A 21,098-nucleotide genomic window follows, 5' to 3' on the forward strand; every position below is an offset into this window, starting at 1 on the left:
AATATCCTTTTGCACTCCTCAGTATAGTGCTATAAATTGGAACGCTTCTACAGGCAAGCACAGGGTACAGTTAAGCTGCATACCAGGTTGCAGGAAGGCTTCCTCCTCGGTGAACACTTAGGTAACAACTCTCCCTATTTGGTCTCACAGTTGGAGAGAAGAACTCATTCATACCACTGAAGCCATACAAAATTTGTAGATATGCCTACCTTTTCCTGGGGTGTTGAAGAAACAAGAACAAGCTGTTCTTCTGGTGTTGTTATCTTCAATCCATTCCTACACAGGGGAGGGGGGAAATAGTTCAGTGAAATCTCATCCTGAAAAAGGCAAGGTTTTTAGAGCATGAATATTTTACCTTCCCTCCCCCACCCCACCTAGCATTCACTTTAACATTAAAGTCAGCAGTGAAGGAGTATGAAAGACTACTTGCTTCCCTCTTGACTACCTTATTCTTTCAGATACTGATACAACTATTTTTTTAAAGACACAGAAATAGACTCTAAGTTTTCCAAAACCAGAAAGAGGAGTAGACATGACTGCATCCAGCCTATTCTGTGCCTCGTTTACAATAACCAGTTACAAAATGCTCATCCTCCCTCCCAAGATATCTGACTATTTCAGCATCACAAGCAAGAATACTCACACATTACCAGCTTCTTCTGAAAGAGCTTCTACCCACAGCGTGGACAAGGGAAAAATATGGTGCGTTGAGAACTGTAGGCAAGGAGAAGGAGAAGGGAAACTTCACTGGGTACTGATCCATTACCTCTGCCCCATGCTTTTTCTGAACATTTTCTCCCCTTTCTTTGAGGACTAGGGAAAACTGAGCATTACAGGCTCCTTATACGCACCTTGCTCCAAGAAACAGCCAACAGAAACTACTCCAGGCACAGGCAACAGCCATCAAACATTACATCATTTCAAATTCATTTGTAAACACACACACACAAAAAAAAATCACTTTTAAGTGTTCAAGCAACATTGCAGTGAACAGTGCAAAAACCTTATCTTCGCTATATGAAAAATGTCATGTTGTTTAAAGCACAGAAAAGGTTTTGTTCCTGGATACAAGCTGGCTTACCTGAGCATGCACCAGAGCATCATTAAAGAGGATGAACCAGTTTACAGAGAATCTTCCAGCATGCTGCAGGGACAGCCCTCGATTGCTGCTTTCACAGATTAAACGACGCTCTGGCTTTCGCAAGGAATCCTACAGGCAGGATTAAAAACAAAATTACAGAAGCTTACTTCTCACTGATCATGTCTTAAGGTCAGTGCTATTTGTCTTTCATAAAAAAGGCCCAACCTTTCTAAAGTTAAAAGTACTGTAGCAACATAAATCAGAAATACGAGAAGTGCAACTGGGACAGCAGCACCAGTAGTAGACATAGGGTATAACGCTAACCACAAGAGATTCAAGCTGCTAAAGGACAGACAATTGTCATACCGTCATTTTCCCAGGAAAGGTCTTCCAGAAGCCCAGTGTGTATTCTGCTTCTTTTCTTTTTCTGCTAAGATGGACAGCAAGGCTCTCATAACAAGAGCTAGAATCCTGTAGCTTCTGGTATTCTGGAGATGCCTATAGGGCATAAGGTAAGACAAACCTGAGAGTGTTTCTGAACACCTGTACCAACACGACTAACCAAGCTGCAGTGCAACTGCTCATTTTGCTAAATCAGCACCAAATGCATGACAGTTGTTCTGGTTAATAAAGTAACAGTGCAGGCTAAGTTATTTTCTTGGTCACATGTTCTGTTGGTGTGGCGAGAGTTTTTAAAATACAAGAGTTCCATGAACGTAAGAGGAGAATGATTTATATACAATTACATAACCTACCTTCTCGCAGCTTAACAAGCTGTAGCAGAAGTAGTGCTAATAATTGCAGGAGTAATACTTTAAATGTTTAGTGGGATAAACATACAAGTAGCTATTGCTGCCTTTTAGTCATCTTTTATTTCAAAAGAATGCAACTGTATACATCTAAATGGGTGGTAAAAGTCTACCTAGTATCTATGTAGTATTTTTAGTACAGTATTACAGCCAAGGATGGCTACAGTAATGATGCCAGATGGCACTGAAAGCCAACAGGCAAACATCAAAATAACGTATTTGTAATTGAGTGCTCAGGCACACAAACAAGTTCTGGCAGGGTAGTAAGTTTCTACCCATCATGTGATCTGTGCAGGTGTGGTATCAGACTGCACAAATATGCATGATTTTCCCTGCAGCAAATACAAGTCTGAGGTAGCTTCTCTGAGGACTAAGCTATTTCTAGTTACCTGGCACTTGCTTCACACAGTTACTTGCGAGCCATAAATTTTCTATTTGTTCAGATACAGATAACAAAGCCAGCTTACCACTTCAAAACACGTAGCAAGCTTTAGCAAAGTCCTAGCATAGTTATGAAGTCGTCCAAATGGCATGAAAAACAGAGCATTGAGAACTTCTACTAGCTGGAGGTTTTCCTCATTCTTCTCAGACAGTTTCTGTAACAGCTCCTGGTTTTTACTCAAGAAGTCTCTAAATGATGGGACCATTGGGGAACAGAGGGAGGAGAGAAGAAAAAAAACAGCAAGACGTCAGTGATGTTTTATGTAGATGAGCTCAGAATGCCCCTTTCTGGATTATCATAAACCAGTGAAAATTAGAGGCAAATGCATGCTTCTTATTAATCTATTCCCAATTTATTTTAAGGAAATACATTAATACAGACATGTAGCTCCCTAACAATGCAACACAGGACTAATTCTACTCTCACATGCTGAGTCATTAAACTGGTTGAAGAAAGTTAAGTTGCCCCACTTGGAGAGTAACTAGTTGCCTTTTTCCCCCTTTAACACTTGATTAGTAGAAGAGCTAACAGGTGGAATGACTTCCCCATTACTGTTAGAGAAGTAAGTTTCTAACACTAACACATACAAGAAGGCCTGAAAGAATTATAACTTTGCTCCAGTGGACTTCCCTAATACATCAAAATAATCTCTTCCCCACCCCTGCTGTTCAAGGCAACTGACCAGTTTCTCCCCTAACTAGAAAAATTACATCCTACCTCAAAGAAAGGCAGGAAATCTGTTCAATCCTCAGTCTGATTTCCAAGAGGGGGAACTAATCTAGTTCAGAGAAGAAGAGGGAAATGGTTCTGAAGACAATGCATTAGCACAAAACCCAGGATTTCTTCATTAAAAGGAAAACAAACCTACTTTTCCCTCTCCTTCACCATATCTGTGTGCACACATGTGCTGGCACATATGACACATCTGCATTAAAGCCCATCAGGCTGGGAAGCATTAAAACACAAGCTGCAAGAATCAGGAGAGGCCCAGAAAGCAGGCCCCAGGGACAGCAAAACAGATCAGAGAACTGCACAGCAGGGTCCCTAAGAATTCTACACGATTAGTAAGATGCCATTTCACACATCAAAATAACGTACCTTGTCTACATCTGCTAATGATATTTAAGAACTCTTTGGTTCAATAATCTTTAAGAATAAAGTCTTCCTCAGAGAGAAGACCATATTTATTAATTTTTAAATTTAACCATCTGCATGGCTTGCATTTTTGAAGTGCTTTGAGATCCTCACATGGAGGACTTGTAGAAAAGTGTCAAATAATAACATTCTTAACACTGAGTATAGCTCATCTGCTCTTTCAGAGGACACGCTCAAAAACCTGCCAACAATAGAGACATCTATTGAAGCCAGCACTTGTTTAAAGTTGGGACTTTCTAATGCATTCATATTGCAGGATATCCATAGAAGACTGACATTGTTAACCATGGACTTAAGACAGTATCCCCTGGGGAGGACGTGCAGGGAAATTCATCATTATCAGCAAGGATATTCTTGACTTCCCCTTGCAAGTTACAGGACAAAACCTCTAAGACATCTCCTCTCTTAAGTTCCAGAACCTAAAAAGTGTTATTCACCTAATGAGACCCTGGTTGCTGTAGGAGAAGCTGTGACACCTGACAGTGACAACTGATGTGATGAATTCAGTACCAGTGATTTCAACATCCAGAACTTTTCAGTTCTGATTATAGATAAGCTTATATGAACTAATATTTCCTGTAAGTCACCCTAAAAATCTTGACCAATGCAGAAAGATTCTCAGTCTCTCTCTCCAGTAGTATTTTGTATTCACTCTGTGGCACTGCTCCTCAGGTGCAGAAGATTCTTTGCATTTGGTACCCTGCTGTTTCAGAGAACTTCCAACACCATCATTTACACTACGTTCAAAGTGCTCCATGAACAGCTCTAACAGAATCACTCCCAAGTTACAGAATGTAGGAAGGAAAGCTGGCAATTCCTCAGGTGCGTTAAATACCCTCACTGCAACAACTTCACAGCACCACAGTGAAAGATGCATAGTGTCATTACTTCCTAGACAAAAATACTATTGAACTGAGAAAAAAGCTTTACTTTATGATCTATAAGCTTCAAATAGATATGTCTCAGGCCTTAACACACAATTCCTTCCTCACATTTAAGAGCAACTACCCATGAAATAGTCAAGCAACCTTGAGAGGCAGAGCAGATATAACAACATTTCTTCACGTGTTTTTGCATCATTTTAAAGCAATTCCATAAACTTAAAGAATTCAGATTAAAATGAATTTGCATTATCTACTCTTACTAATTCTTAGAAATTTGCTGTTCTGTATTTTCTTGACAGCAACATCTGAAAGAATAAAACACTAACAAACACTGAAGAGATTATGATAATTTAACCTCAAGACTAACCTTTCAAAAAATCACTATCTGAAATTTATTTATGTTTCTTTCAAGGTATTTACAATAATTCATGAATTTTCCTCCTTTCATCAACTTCAAGATAAAGTAACTGAACTCATTCAGCAGCATTTTAACCTAAATTTTTATCACAGTTGAGAAGAAACTACTTTTTCTTCTTCTGATGGAATGAGACCAAGCCTCCACATGCTTATTACTACACACATACACACACAATTCTTTAAAGTACACCTCTTCGCTAGTTGATCAAAAATTCCAGAAAATGGTAAAGGTTTGCTTACATTGCTGGCTTTGCAAGAAGCGTAAATCCTCCCATTACAAGGAAGTTTGTTACTGAAGTACAATACCTAAAATACGGAAGAATAAGAGCTTCAGTTACAAAGTAGGAACACCCCTGGAAACAGCAACTGTTGTAATCTCCAACAGTTTATCAATTAGATCTGTGGTATCTTTTACGATACAAGTAATCTAAGTACTTGAGAAAATACTGAAGTGAAACACTCCTTGTTACTGAACACTTAGTATTCACTTTCCACATGGAGGTCAGAACATGCATTACTATTCCACGTTTCTGCTGACATTAGCACAATGCAGAGGGCTTGCTTTGCAAACAGAACTTTAATTTCATCTTTTTTTCCCCCAAATTTGGGCATGTACAGAATAGGCCATCTGTTTCAATAGTTTAATACTGCTAGCTTTTAATTATATTCAAGACTGAAATATCAAGATGGTAATTTCTATTTTCCTGCTACTCAACATTCTAACTTTCACTTCTTCCCTACCAAAAAAAGAAAACCATTAAAAAAAACTAACAACAAAAACCACCTTTCTCCAAGGGAAGAGATCTCAGCTTAGCCCAATTAACAGATAATACTTATGTTGCCTGACATATCTTTGCAAGATGCTCATGGCACCATGCCAAGGAGCATGCATAGGTTCTGATGCCATACACAGAAAACTGTAAAGCATTAGAAAGCAAAGGGGGAAAGCAGAAGACAGGCAGGAACAATGAGAACAGAAATTAAGTATTTCAGTCTCACAGGGAGGAAAAAGAAATTAAGAAGCCCTTCTAAACTGGGTAATAAGAACCAGTTCTGGAAATCTAAGTTACAAGAAAAACTGAAGTCACAGACTAAGTAAAAAAGGGAGAAAAATACATATTTACAATTATGAACAACCCATGTGACAAATGGGGAAGAAAGCTGCGTCTAGGGTGATACAGCTTAAGATCACTGACCCAGCAGAAGTGGTAACTGTTGTGCTTGTGTCAGAAAAAAGTGTAGCTAGCTGCAAACTGAAAATGCAACTGCCTAACAACCGAAGTTGATCATCTTGAAGTCTTGTTCCGTTAGAGATTTTCAGATGTCTAGTAACCAAGACTATATTCAGAAAGAACATTTTTAGACCCTCTCCCCTGTCAAGTCACTATTTTTCACATAAGCCTGTAGTTAAGTATGATGAGACTTCTATATTTGCATTCAACTATCCAGCAACTACAAAAGTTATTGAGGAGAAAGATAGCAAACAGTGGGACTGCATAGACTTCCACTCCCAAAACCATTAAGCTCATAAAAATAGTAACCAGTATAATTCAGACTTAATTCTGAGCACTAAAGCAGCTTTGTTTTTCATGTGAAAGGTGTAATACTGGCTGTTTAGCAGTTATCAGGACAGAAGAACCACTTTTCTGGCAGGCAATTTTTAGTTAATGACTACTGAAAAGGCATTTTGTAACTACAGTAAACCTCCAAAGGTAGCTTTACTTAGTAGCCTAGCCACAGTAACTCTATTAAATAGTAAGGATCTTGAAACATAATGTAAGTAATGAACACATCACTTTTTACAGGTATATAAGCAGCAATCAAAGAAGAGTTCATGCAGTTTTTACATTAGGGAAGCTGAAGCTGTCCAGCGTGCTCCACAACGACTTTGAAATATATAGCTTGCTACTATATTAATTTGTTTGGGTAAAAATCTCCATTTTAATCTGCATTTTAAACTGCAAGAACACAATTCGCACAACAGTTACTTAAGTGGCTTTTCTTATGATCTACCTTCCTCTAACTCAGAGCTTGTTGTGGTCAATAAGCTACAGAGACTGAAGATGAGAGGGAATTGGATACTTGCTCAGTGTAGCTATCCAAAAAGAGACTGGAATGCTTCAGGATGGCCAGGCTCCTGGCTTCTTTTACCCCATGAAGAAAGCTACTTAAAGAAGCTCCATGTTGACCAATGAGATAGCACAGCTTGCTGAACCTGCTTGCCATTTCTTGCAACAACTGGACTGTATTTGCATTGCCCAAATTATCTGTAACAGACCAGAAAGCAATTTAGCTTACCTTATGAAAGAGCAGCACCCATTACTAAAGGTGCTGTTCAGATGTTTTATCAGCAATTACACCTCATAGCTACATTATTCAGAATCAGAAATTCAACAATTTTAGACTAAATACAGCTCAATTAAAGTTATTTGCAGTTAAACAATCAGGAAAGTGAAAATACTAGTAACATAATGCAGATGTCAAATTATAGCTGTATTTCACCAGTTCATCCAAACAGGGGATAAGATTAAGACACCAGCTTTACCCCGAAAATTAATAATTACTTTTAAAAATTGCATAAATAGATTTGTGGAACATAGGGAAAATAATATCAAAGAAAATATTAAAATAATTTCTTACCTAGACCTAAAAGTGGTCTAAGAACCTGAGATTTGATCTCACTCAGTTTGAAATAAAACCTTCTCTCAGTAGCAGCCAACTCATGCAAACTGGCAATATATCCCATTACGTTTTTGTCTACCAGGACCAAACAGCTGTCACCACCAGCTATCACATTGCTTATGTACCCTACCTACAAGGTGAAAAAAAGAGAGAAAAGCCCAGCAGCTTTAATATTTTTCTTTTTACACTCCAATTTAAAAGTAGGGCGATGCAAAATAAAGCATATTATCACTTAGTGCTCCTAAAAATAAGTATTATTTACCTACACTAACTAACAATCCATTCAATACTGGCTTAATACAAGAATGATAAAAGTAGAAGAAACATTTATAGTCAATGCTGTTCATTTTCTGGTACTGACAGAGCCTAAAAGCCAACAAACAGACCATCTTTTAAGGTGACTCATAGAACCACTCCGAGTTTAAGAGATAGAGACCTTGAGTTCAGTCACTTACAGAACTGCAATATACTTCATGCTTATATCAACATTGTTGATATTAAATAATATCATTACAACAGCTATTTCTCCTATTAATAAGGAAGTTAGAATAATAAGGCTTTAATATTATGACTGTGCTCTGAACTGTAGTCCTTTCTGGACCTGAAAGACACCAATTTATTAAGAAGTAGTATTACAGTATCAAACTGGACTAATACTAATCACTATCAACACCACAAGTGGTACTGGTGTAAGTATTACTAGGTATTTGCTTTCCACAGTAGCTGGAAGCAAAACTTTTCTCTAAGGGCAGCACAAGTGCCACTGATGCATTGTGGCTCCTCGCTAATTCTGGTTCGCATGCAACACCACACTCGATGTTTGATGTCTTCTTTTATTTCTTTTGCTGTTAAATAGAGAATTCCTTAGAAACATTGAGCCAGAGTAGTTCAACAAGCAACCCACAGGCCAACTCTGATATGCCAGAACCTACAAGTCACCTTACAAGAGAAAAGAATGGCTAGCAACAATCTTACAGAAGGAATACAAGCGTGCGTGTCTGCATGCACACACATACACAGACCCAGTGTCTTAAATCCCTGTCTCTCCCCAGCACTCCTCCCCAGCTGCTATTCTGCTTAATCTAGGGAAGTAGCAATGAGGCCCAGAAGAACTGAAACAAAGAGCTGCTTTCTACGCACTCCATCTCTTCCTTGTTACTTCAGACTCAGGTTGGTCTGAAATCCTACAACCAGCTTGGGAGAGGATGTGCAGTCAAGCGTACACACTCCTCTATCTCATGCCAACTTCAAGGCAGACATGAGATTCAGCCTGATTAAGTAAACTGCGTAGGGGCATGTCCTCTCTTGCATACATTTTGGTGCCTGTGCTCAGTTCCCCCTTTATATCCATAAGAAAGGAAGGGGGGAAGAAAGAGATGGTGCAGAACACTCAGGGGGACCTTCCGCCCACGCACGAACCAGATGCACAGGATGCAGAACAGAGTAAGACAAGCAGCACCCTCAATCATTTGAGAAACAACAGTAAAATGAAGAGCAATAGCAGTGAAGAATAAACACATGAAGACTGTGGTGAAAACAGAACACAATATAAGGCACTTCTGCAGAACACACATGGAAATGAAATAAATTAGACACACTGGAAACACCTCACTGTCCCTCAAACAAAAGGAAAGACCAAAAAGCAGGCAGGGAAGAGAATGACATTGGTTAGGCCTCTTCTCTGCCCTCCATATGCTGTGCGGCTGATTTGACTGTTAAGCGCCACTCACTTTACTTGAAACCCTTAAAGCTAGTTGAACAACCAGCACTATTCTATTTTCAAAAAGCATCAGTATGGCCTGCACTAACTTAAAGGAAATACCACTCACCTTACTACAGGACAGTAACAAAACCGGACTCTTAGTACAGCTATTTTCATACAAATTATCTTCTGTTGTTGTCTCCTGGCCACTGTAATATAATCCAGGTTGAAAGTCCTCCTCATCTGCTAAGAAGAGGGAATAATCTAGTCCTGCTGCTATACTCCATACACCATCACCACACACCTGAAATTCACAAGGACGGAAAAGACATTAGAAACCATCACCCAAAACTGGAAGCAGAGTAGTTAACTCCTCTAGCAATACACGCACATCATACACCTGCCAAGTATTGCAATAACCAGTAATTTTTCATCTTCAGTGTCTCAAATTAATTTCTTGCATATATAGTGAAAATTACCTTTCTTTCCAGTCTTCTTTCTAATGGCTGTTTTTTTGCCTTTAAATTATAAATCTGTTTTAAATGGGCATCAGGCAAGTTTCGTTAAAGTTGAGACACTCTTTTCCCCTCTACATTTAACTGGGAAATCGATACATTTGGGGAACAGTTAACATGCTGTACATTCGTTTGTGTAAGGCCTAAGCAGGAAAACTCTGCAGCTAGTTTTCCACTAAGATAAGCACCAGCAAACACAGGAAAGGGTCTGGTCTAACCCCAAAATTATTATGTGGTTATTCACTCAATGTGATGAAAAGTTCAAAACAAACAGAAAACCCACTGCCAAAACAGCTCTGGAAATACAGAAACAAGTAACAAATGTGGTCACAGCCTAGCAAAGCTAAAAATGACAAAAGCTAAAGATGCAATTGTTTAGAATAAAAACAGTGTTCCAAAGGATTTAAAAGTTTCAGCACAACAACATCGATGTCAGAGAAACCAAATATAAGGTAGAAGTGAAATCTGACAAAAAGGTACAACCAGTCACATTTCTCAGTTTTAGAACCTCAATGTGGTCAAAACCCAGTGTTTTTGTAAAGGATTCTCTGGCAGATTTTCATAAGCTCATCTTAGGATTGTATTCACAGTGTAAGAAAGAAATCAAGGGCTCTATTACTATATAACACACAGATCCATAAACAAGGCCAAGTTTTAGAAATTACTTTGCACTTGCTTGTTAAGAGACTGAAAGAAGAAAAAAACAAAAACAAAGTACCTTTGCAAGACGAGGGACTGTCGTTGGGGAGTTGAAGTGACCAAGCTGGCCAGAGATATTACTGCCCCATGAAAACACCTGTAAAAAAATACAGCTAAGCATCAAGTGTGTGAACACACGTCAAGGGTATAATATTCATGTAGTAAGAAGCACTTCCCTAATTTCCACTGTCTTCCTACATTATCAAATTGTCTTCTCACATTCAGAAATGGAATGCAACAAATTAAGTCATGGCAATCTTTAAACATAACGTTTATGGTACATGCAGAACTTCAGCAGAAATAGAATTAAAATTCCACAGTGCTTCCAAGTTGCCTCCCAAAAATGGGAACAAAAGTTCATAAGCAAAAGAAACAAAAACCTAGAAAACAACAAACATGACAATTATGTCATAGATAAGTAATTAAATGATAACAATCACTTGTACCTGGGATTTGGCAGTGAGTGCTAAGGAATGATGGCCACCAGCAGAGAGGTGAATCACTTCTTTACCATCTAAGCTTTTCACACATAGGGGCTGAAGCCTGTCAATCCCCAGAACCCATAAAAGGGTGGGGGGAAGAAGAAAAAAAAAGATTATCAGAGGTATTCTTGACACCAAAATAAATTTGAAGTTTTATTTTTTTCTCAATAACAAGTTAGAGAAAAACAAACATAATCAGAGTCTTTTGGCAATAAGCCAGCTTACATCAAAATGGTCATGAAGGACAAAATTTTGGATGAAGTCAAAATATCACCAAAAGTCACACTGATTACACCAGGAAAAGTCATAACTGATTGGTATTCAGTAGCAATACAGCATAAAATATGTTACTTTGAGGAACTTAAATCACAACACTTAAAAAGAACAAGAACACAATGCAAGGCAGTTGACCAAATTTGAGAATTTGAGGAAGCTGAATACTCAAAATTTCCTAGTGACCTACTGAACAAAAAACCCCATTTATCAAAGAAATCTCACCTTGGCAAAACATCGCCATGACCTAGTTGTCCTTCCTTCCCCTTTCCCCAGCTCCATACCTCTGTTCTTAGAGAGGGCAAAAGAGCATCAGCCTCACCACTGTAGGTTGGAGTCAGAGCTACAGTCCTCATTTTTGCCCGCCCTACCTTCCGTAAGAGCCTAGGAGAAACTGAAGACAGGCCAAGAGATAGAAAAATTGCTCATCATTTTAGGTAAATGTATCACTCAGACTGCATGATACACAGTAACAGTACCATTTGAAATAACTGATCAAGCCTTCTTAAAGAGGTCTTAATATTGAGAGCAAAGCTGACATGTAAGGTTGGTTACTGATACACAGAAGTAACATACACTAAAAGTAGACAGAACCAGCTTTTACAGGATAACAGGCATATGAGAACTATGCAGTTATACTTAATTAAATCAAACAAAACAAACCATACATTAAAAAAGGTATGTTTTGAAAGAAATTATCTCCTTGCAGTGACTAGAAGATTTCAATACTCCCGAAAATCTCCTCTCAGATCCAAGATCAATATAGAACTAAACCACGTACCCAGTCAGAGCAATTAACACTAAAACGTATGAGGAAAGAAGGTCATTAACTTTCTAGTCTGGCAGCGGGATCTGGAGTATTTCTAAGTCCCTGGCTCAAAACCAGCTCAGTACAGTAGGGATTACAGGCCACACAGATTTTTATCTGCTGTGCAACCTAGACAGAAGAAAGTTTTACCATTTTGCAATAAGATGCCCAGACTACTACAATGTGCCTGCATTACCTTACTTTACCAACAAAGAACATTCCTAAACCCAATAAGCTTTTGATTTTCTTAGCACACACATCTGCTAGTTTTCACTCCCTCCACTGCTTTCAAGTCCTAAAATATAGTTTACAATTCATAAACAGCTTTGGTAGATGATTAGATTTGTGAATCTATATTTCACAATATGATTGTGAATCACACTATAATAATTTTTCCAGTTGGTCTTCCCAACATGCTTTTTTACCTTGTGACAACAAGCCAGGCAGGGAAAGTCTTCGACTCCCTCCTTCAGATTCCTCCTCTCTAATATCTACTAAACTGGAACTCTTCTTGCCCTGCATGGATTCCAGTCTGACCTGCTCTTCTCGACTGTCTTTCAGAGCTTCAGGCCCTAGGGAGCCACCGCCGCCGGACTGAGATCCTGGTTCACTTGAAGGTGTGCCATAGAAGTTCATTACTTTCTTCAGAGACAATGCTCCAGCTTCATATGTAGCAGCTACTCTCACACCAACTGCTGACGCACAAGAGGCCACCAAGCTGTTCAAGGCAGATGTGCTGGTACCTGGAGGGCCAGGAATACAAGCACTGAGCTGTTCTTCTTGAGAAAGCTAAAACCAGGAAAAAAAAAAAAAAAATTGAAGACTATCACACCAGACAGCACATCACAGTAGGATGATGATATGATGACATACACATTCACTACTCAAACTATGTGCCGTACTGAACAAGACATTATGAGGAAGCTTTTTATACTAAGGTGTACATCTATTCCTCAGATTCTTATTTTTTAAGGTAGGACCAAGCATCATTTCTACATGGACTGAACTTTGTCTGTTGCACTTGTGTAGCTCATCCACAGGAGACTGTGGGGGTCTGGTCTTTTTAAAACTCCAAAAACATGTATCCTTGCAAACAGATATAAAAAGGGATTTAATTTTAGGCTTATTACTAACTTCTTTGCCACCAATTAAAAAGCATCAGCAAGTACGCTGTATTTACAGAGATAGGTTCTCTCTTTGATATGTTAAAAGGAAAACAGTGATTTATGGATTCATTTCGCAAGGTTTATCTTAAGACCAGTCTAGGCTACATGTCCCCTTACACTGCTGTTGCATCCCTATAAAGCTTAGTTAATAACCATCAAGTCCAGCTAGGGACAAACTGACTGAAAGGAATTATTAGTACCAGCACGTGACTACCTGTAACAGCAATTAATTTACCCACCAGGTAAGAAATAACACACAAGCTAGTATTTGCCAAATAGTTTGAATGTTAAAACTAAGACAGCGAAGTTCCATTTTCCCACCTAATACATGGTGGGAAATAATACTATTATAAATATTACAGCTCATTTTATTCTGCCAGAAGGCAAACAACCCCTGACTTTTTTTGTGAAAAGCTAGGCTGAAGGATTGGTCCTATTTACTTGTACTTCATTCCTATTTTTAAAAGGCATGCCTAGCAATACGAAAAAGCAAACTTGATTCGTGTAGGAAAAACAAAGGATTTTACTAATGCTGAAACATTACAATAGTCCTCATCTCTGCTCTTCACACGTATGCTCAATTGTGTTAAGATTCAGTGAATCAGTTCCAAGCTTGTTTATTCCTGGAGCCGAGTGAGGAAAAACAGTACTCTAAGAACAAGGAGTTGAGAAAGGGGGCACGAAACTACACGTTTCAGTCATTTCCTAATGGCAGGAGTTCTTGCATGAGTCTGAGGGGCCCACAGCTGCTAGAATGCTTTGTATTAGCAACAAGCACAAGAGAGGACAACTGTGTTCACACAATGTTTATTTCTCTGAATTAAGTTTCCCTCAGAATAGGAAAACATAACTTGCTGAATTATCAACTGGACAGTTTGATTTTAATACTACTCCCTTTTTTTTCTTTTTGCAAGCTGAGGTGATAATAAAAACCAGCTATTTATTAGGCACTGTGAAATTTATCTCCCAGAACCACTGTGCAAAATTTCTTCCCGTAACAAGAAATTGATGTCTACACAACACCTGAAATGACAGAAGAAATTTTCAGAGTTCTGCTAGGAATTCTGCATATTGGGCCACAGAGTGGCAGTTTTCCTTATCGACATTACCTTTACCATAAACCATCCAGCAGGACTGCCAGACTGCACTGCAAGGTTTTGGATTAGTTTTTTGTCTACTTGGTTTTGGGTTGTATCTTCTTTCCCCCACCCCAAATAAGATTTTTTCCAAAAAAGCAGAGAATGCAATATTTTAGCAGGGAGCTAGGAACAGCTTTCGAACTTTTGTATCAATCATTTTCTGATGCTTATTAAGTTGTTCTGCTATAGTTTCAAAACAGTGCTGTAGAACCATTTTCCAGATCACACATAGTACCCAGGTATTTCCCATCCCTGTTTATAAGTTTATGCCACTCCTACACGATTAACATTAGAAGCCTTTTGGTCAACACTAACCTTACCTTTGCAATCTTTACTTGCAATCTAGAATTAAATGATTGAGAAATTAGATTTGCAAGGGATTAGTTCCACATATAGAAAATAAAGTTTCACCTTAAAAGTAAATTAGACAAGTACCAGCTTACTGCTCCCCACAAATGGGAAATGCATGCACCATAAAACAGCTAGAGAATGGGAAATTGGCTTCTGTGGTTCTGGTACCCTGAACCATGAAGAGGAGAGACCATAAGCACTGTCAAGGCTGATGACACAGAAGGCTTACAACTGAACATGGATGGAGGACAATAAAAACATCTTCCACTTCAATCTGAGAACCATCAGAGAAGAAACACTTTGGAACTATAGGAACACTGCAGCTAAATTAAACTAACAGAATTTTTCATTTGTGAAAATAACATTGTCACATATACAAGAGGAGTTGTTGCAAATTAAGAGCTAGTTACTAGGTACCAACCTGCTCAGGTTCTGTGCAGATGTTCTTCTCCACGCTCTCATTTAATGAGTGATCTGATAAACTGATTAAGTACTCTTTCATCACTTCCTTCTTTTCTGGGAACAGAATATTTCCAGGACTAGGAATTCCACTGTCTTCCTGTGCATCACTGCTGAAAAGCACACTTGCTCCATCAGATTCTAATGTAACAAGCGTATGTTCTTCCACAAATGGTTTCTGACAGTCTTCACTTTGGCTACCTGTTACACTTTTTCCTTCTAGAGTCTCCAATGAGGGACAGAAGACGTTGTTTTCTGGTGGGTTATCAGACAGTGCTACACCCAGTGGGCAACAGTGACTATCTGAAATGATGACATGATCTTCCTTTTCTGTCATGGTAATAAGGAGCTGACTGCAATGATTGCACCTCTCCGGGATAGGCTTCATTTCCTGCACAGGGAGACATTGTACCAGAGCCAGGCTGTGGTAGGCTCCACAAGCAATCTGGAGCACAACACGTCCTGCCAGGTGCTCTACCTTCTGTGGCTTTGTCACTGGGAAAGTTGTCGTTATGAGACCAAGCTGGCAGCCACTTCCCCAAGCCCATATCTCTCTGCTTAGTGATAATGCCAGCGTGTGTTCCTCTCCACATGCTAGCTGTAAAATCCTTACTGATAACAGAGGACTGGTTTCAGAATCAGAAATACTGATAGGTTGTGGCTCTGGCACACACGGCTGATTAGCAACTGCACACTGGCCAGCAGAATTGTTCCCCCACATGTAGACCACACCACTTTCTGTCACGGCTCCATTATGGAAGCTGCCAGCTGCCACTGTAATAACATGATGTCCAAGCAAAGTATTTTCTAAGATAGGACTATTAGCACATGATTCTTCCAGTCCTGATCTCCAGGGCAGTTTTCCGAAACTGTAGACCTCTCCACCTAGGAGAGAAGAAAACAAAAAAACAAGCCTAGCATGAGCCTGATGAAGTTAAACCAATACAAAAATTTGAAGAGAGAGTCAGATAAACAGATAAATACCAATTTCTAGCTTACTCCAGGCTCAGCAAAACTATGGCTATTGACATGTGAATGCTGCTGGCTGCACTCTGCTATTGCTGCTGTTAAGTTCTACACCTCATGTTCATGTTACCTTGTGCACGCATCCGCTGTTGAACCAAGTAATGCTTTTCTACTAAAAATTCTACTTTTTATATTTTATACCAATCTTACGTGTATTTATTGGGCTATTCTATTTTAAGAACATACAACACAACGACAACCATGCTTGGTGAGCATGAAAAAGTACAGAGCACATCTTTCCATACAGAGATCTACCATCACACTGTACCGTTTGCCACCCTACAGTAAAATAGGTTGCCCTATCAGGTCATAAGTGGGGGGGGTGGAGGTAAATGTTATCTTGCCACTGGGGTTTGATGTTATACTGCAGCCTCTGCAAAATTTCATCACCTTTACCTGAAAAGATTGCAGTAATGCCAGTTCAAGTTACTTTGTTAATTCTAAAGAAAAGTTGAAATCTATTTTTAAAATGAACAGTGGTTTTCAGTAACAGGAAAAACAGTAAATCATATCCACAAACAACAGCCTTCATGGTGCATGAACACACATGCAAAAAGCCCTTTTAATTATAAAATAAACAAGTTCTAAAAAAACCCACCAGAGCTCATAACTCCAGTAGAGGAGAGGTGGTTATAGCAGGCTCACCAATAACCTATTCTCTTCAAAAAGATCAGAGAAAAAAAATCAAAGCAGCAACTTCCAGTTTAGTCTACAACAGTATGCCCATTGATCAGTACAAGGGCAGGAAGGCTACAGGCCTGCCAGCCTGACCTCAGTGCCAGGAAAGGTTATGAAGCAGATCATCCCAAGTGCCATCACATGACACATGCAGGACAACCAGGTGATCAGGCCCAGCTAGCATGGGTTTATGAAAGGCAGGTCCTGCTTGACGAACCTGATCTCCTTCTATGACAAGGTGACCTGCCCAGTGGATGAGGGAAAGGCTGTGGATGGTGTCTACCTGGACCTTAGTAAAGCCTTTGACACCATCTCCCACAGCATCTCCTGGAGAAACCGGCTGCTCATGGCTTGGATGGGTGTACGCTGCACTGGGTAAAAACCTGGCTGGATGGCTGAGCCCAAAAAGTGGTGGCAAACGGAGCTACATCTGACTGGTGGCCGGTCACAAGCGGTGTTCCCCAGGGCTCTGTGCTGCGGCCAGTCCTGTTTAATGTCTTTACCAACGATCTGGATGAGGGGATCGAGCGCACCCTCAGGAAGCTGGCAGACGACACCAAGCTGGGTGGGAGTGTTGATCTGCTGGAGGGCAGGAAGGCTCTGCAGGGGGATCTGGACAGGCCGGACCGATGGGCCAAGGCCAGCTGCACGAGGCTCAACAGGGAGAGCTGCCAGGTTTTGCGCTGGGCTCACACCAGCCCCACGCAGCGCTGCAGGCCTGGGGCAGAGCGGCTGGGAAGCTGCCTGGTGGGAAAGGGCCTGGGGGGGAGCCAGCAGTGTGCCCAGGTGGCCAAGAAGCCCAGCAGCATCCTGGCTTTTACAAGAAACAGTGTGGCCAGCAGGGCCAGGGCAGTGACTGTCCCCCTGCACTTGGCACTGGTGAGGCCGCACCTCAAATACTGTGTTCAGTTTTGGGCCCCTCACCAAAGACACAGAGGTGCTGGAGCGTGTCCAGAGACAGGCAATGAAGCTGGGGAAGGGGCTGGAGCAAAAGTGTTATGAGGAGCAGATGAGGGAACTGGGGCTGCTTAGCCTGGAGAGGAGAAGACTCGGGGGGACCTTACTGCTCTCTCCAACTACCTGACAGGAGGCTGTAGGCAGGTGGGGGTCGGTCTCTTCTCCCAGATAACAAGCAACAGGGCAAGGGGAAACGGCCTCAAGTTGCACCAGGGGAGGTTTAGATTGGATATCAGGAAAAATTTCTTCACTGAAAGGGTGGTCAAGCATTGGAACAGCTGCCCAGGGAGGTGGTGGAATCATCACCTTTGGAAACGTTCAAAAAGAAGTGTAGATGCAGTGCTTAAGGACATGGTTTAGTGGTGGACTTGGCAGTTCTGAGTTAATGGTTGGACTTGATGATCTTAAAGGTCTCGTCAAACCTAAATGATTTTAAGTAAGGACTAAGCTATGCAAACAATTAAAGGGACTGGCTTTCACAAATACTTTGATTCACAGTGCCAAACTGCTCACAAACAAACTCATTCTAACGCATCTACTAGCTACACATTTTTCCAGAAGCACACCAAAAACCAAAGCTCTTGCGTTTCAACAGAACCTGTTGCTGTACTGTGTTTTTTGAATTAAAGACATCATTAAAAATGTCATTTTGAGTAAGCATGGTTCAGATTGCATTACTATCTTTAAACAGGAAATCCAGAGCCATTTTTAAAGAGAGAGAGAGAAAGGAGTATGAGAGAAGATGCTATGCATATAATTTCTATTCCAACAGTTTTAAGTAACTTATAACTATGAAGGAAATATTAGCAAAGTTAAAAATCTAACCATTTAAAAGTTCTGTATGAGAGAGAACGAAAAAAAAATATCTAAAAGAAGAAAACTTGACAATAACTAAAGTTTGAAATCTTTACAATTCAGAAGTTTATTACCTTCTGTTAGAAGTAATCCATGATGTGTTCCAAGGGCTGCCTGTAATACAGTCTTTCCACTAAGGCCTGGAAGCCTTTCCGGAGTTATGGAACAGGAACCAGCCTTCCAAACATAGACCAGGCCTCTCTCTTTGGCTCCTTCTGCCTCTTCTGAGCTACAAAAAGATTGGAGGAAATACAGAATCAGCTTGGTTTGCTGTGGTTCAGTAATACAGGAAGGATTTGTGCAGGAAAGGCTTTGTAAATCAGGCATTAGTTTTAATTTCCGGAAGTCAATGTATTTCATTTACAATTTGGTAATCTTGATATAAATGTTATTTAAATGAAAAACAAGTATCTTCTATTTGAAGGCATTAGCTTTCCTTTTCATTTCTAATTTACTGCATGAAAAGCAGTTGATCTTGTCACTAGTAAACGTAAAGATACATTTATTCACAACTGACATAGAATTTATATTACATATTGTATTTGTTGCTCACAGCAAGATTGAATTAATATGTAATTCTGTCATTATATGCTGAGGGAGATCATTGCATCAGTTCCACCCACATGTAAGCAACTGTGTTCCTACCTGAACAGTGAGATCTAGAATGTTAAGTGTTCCTGCATTAGAAAGCAGAAGGAATATTTCTGGTTTATGAGGTTTTATTCACATTTTGTATTATTCAGCTTTTGGAAATCAAATGCAGGAAAACCAGCCTTACAAACACGTTTTTATCAGTTGCACAGAACACCAAATATGCTGGAAATAGACATAAACATCTCAAATAACATTTGTTTTAAAAATAAGTAATTAAGCAAAGGATGTATTATGTGCACATTTTACTGTGAACCAGTTACTCACGTTCACAGTGTCTTCAAAATGTTACACCTGTAAGAGCTCATCCTTTATATACATATTACTACCTTTACAGAGAAAAATGAAGTGGTGGGTGGGTGTCCCCCCCTCCTTTAATTATTAACGAGCTTCTCAGATTGAAGTGAGCCAGTCATTCAAATCAATTGAACCAAGGGAGGAAAACTTCCATTGTGTTTCAGGATGTTTTGGGTTTATCTGGGCTTGCAGGAGCGACTGGTGCTATCCAAAGCTGGTTTAACACTTCAACACACTCTGGGGTTTGAATGTTCAGTCAGCAACTTCTCCCTCTCAGCAGAAAGAAATTCCTCAGAACTTTGACAACAAGCACAGAGTTTTAACAATTTATGGAATCACTAGATTTAAACAAACACAAGAAGTTATTTTAAACATCAATGTAGGCTGACAGCATTTCAAATTAAATTAAGAGTTTTCTTTAAATCTATTTAAAACTTTATATAGAATAGATTGTTATCCACCCTACAGGAAGAAAGTAGGTTTATGTCCTTATTTGCCAACAGCCAAGTCATTTACTCTCCGCATAAATCACTTCTTGCAGGTTTGCATGAACCTGTGAAGTACAATAAGGTAGCGAGAAAAGCTTTGATGGCATGGCAATTTTTGTCTAGAAGAAAGGGCACACGAAAATCTAATGTATTGCAAAACCGAAGCAAACCCAGAAAAAGGTAGCCTGATAGGCCACACTGTGGGCAACTTACGCAAGTAGCACACTCAAAAAGCCGCAAGGCCCTATTCATGCGCACTACTGATTTTTTTTAACTAAAAATTTTGCTAACTGTGGTGCACAGGATGAACAATACCTTTGCACAATGTGCCTCTGAAACGTTCAAGATGACAATAACTAAGAGATGAAATTATTTCTCTTGGCTCCTGTGACCATCCCTAATCTCTCTTCTTTTCCCACATAACAGAAAAACGAAGGAAAAAAATGGAAAAAATACGACAAGAAAAAGGTGACAATAACTCCTCTAAAATTCAGGTCAGTACTTCGATCCAAACAACTTGCAGAGTTCATCTTGTATTTTAAATAATTCTGTTTAGAACAGAAGGACATTAAAAAGGAAATAATCAAGTAATATAAGCCAGAAAAAAAAAAGTTAGAAAAATCCAACATCATAGTTAGGACATTTACCTAAAATCAAAAGATGGATTTTACTGAGATGGGTAAAGCACACCAAGGAACACAAAACAATAATATGGGAAGTTTTCATCAGCATACTGTACATTAAATTCAGTTCAAAGCCTGATATTTACGCTTTTATCTATTTAATAAGCCTTCAGAGAACAGTGTAAGACAAATTTGGATATTCACATACCACTATTTATTACAAGACACTAATTTTCGAACCCCAAATCATGAGATATCTGTCAGGTCTCTTAGTAGAAGGAACAAGGAGCAAAAGAATAGTCTACTGCAGGGCTATTCATCCAAAATCAAAACTCACAGGTGCAGGTAACATATGATTTACTGTTCAGCAGTTACTTCCAAGTTTCTAGCCTATGGCTAGCCCTCCGTAAGTTACAGCAACTTAACGAAGCTGCTATTGTAGTAAGTTGAGTGTTCCAG

General features: G+C 39.6%; 1 protein-coding gene across 3 annotated transcripts in view; it reads right to left on the reverse strand.

Annotated features, from left to right (window-relative positions):
• Nucleotides 1–21,098, reverse strand: part of ALS2 (alsin Rho guanine nucleotide exchange factor ALS2) — a 43,535-nt gene that overhangs the window by 17,349 nt on the left and 5,088 nt on the right. For all 3 annotated transcript variants that reach the window (XM_080400117.1, XM_080400119.1, XM_080400118.1), the window contains exons 3-17: nucleotides 18,655–18,809; nucleotides 15,027–15,949; nucleotides 12,375–12,738; nucleotides 11,367–11,535; nucleotides 10,833–10,929; nucleotides 10,406–10,483; nucleotides 9,300–9,476; nucleotides 7,429–7,600; nucleotides 6,875–7,055; nucleotides 5,029–5,094; nucleotides 2,358–2,520; nucleotides 1,448–1,579; nucleotides 1,082–1,210; nucleotides 644–714; nucleotides 210–276 (exon numbers count right to left, since the gene is read on the reverse strand). In XM_080400117.1, coding sequence (XP_080256243.1) covers nucleotides 210–276; nucleotides 644–714; nucleotides 1,082–1,210; nucleotides 1,448–1,579; nucleotides 2,358–2,520; nucleotides 5,029–5,094; nucleotides 6,875–7,055; nucleotides 7,429–7,600; nucleotides 9,300–9,476; nucleotides 10,406–10,483; nucleotides 10,833–10,929; nucleotides 11,367–11,535; nucleotides 12,375–12,738; nucleotides 15,027–15,949; nucleotides 18,655–18,809 — 2,944 coding nt within the window. The remainder of the gene's footprint in view (nucleotides 1–209; nucleotides 277–643; nucleotides 715–1,081; nucleotides 1,211–1,447; nucleotides 1,580–2,357; nucleotides 2,521–5,028; nucleotides 5,095–6,874; nucleotides 7,056–7,428; nucleotides 7,601–9,299; nucleotides 9,477–10,405; nucleotides 10,484–10,832; nucleotides 10,930–11,366; nucleotides 11,536–12,374; nucleotides 12,739–15,026; nucleotides 15,950–18,654; nucleotides 18,810–21,098) is intronic.

Source organism: Falco punctatus (genome assembly GCF_963210335.1).
Source record: "Falco punctatus genome assembly, chromosome: 8".
Classification (NCBI taxonomy): Eukaryota; Metazoa; Chordata; class Aves; order Falconiformes; family Falconidae; genus Falco; species Falco punctatus.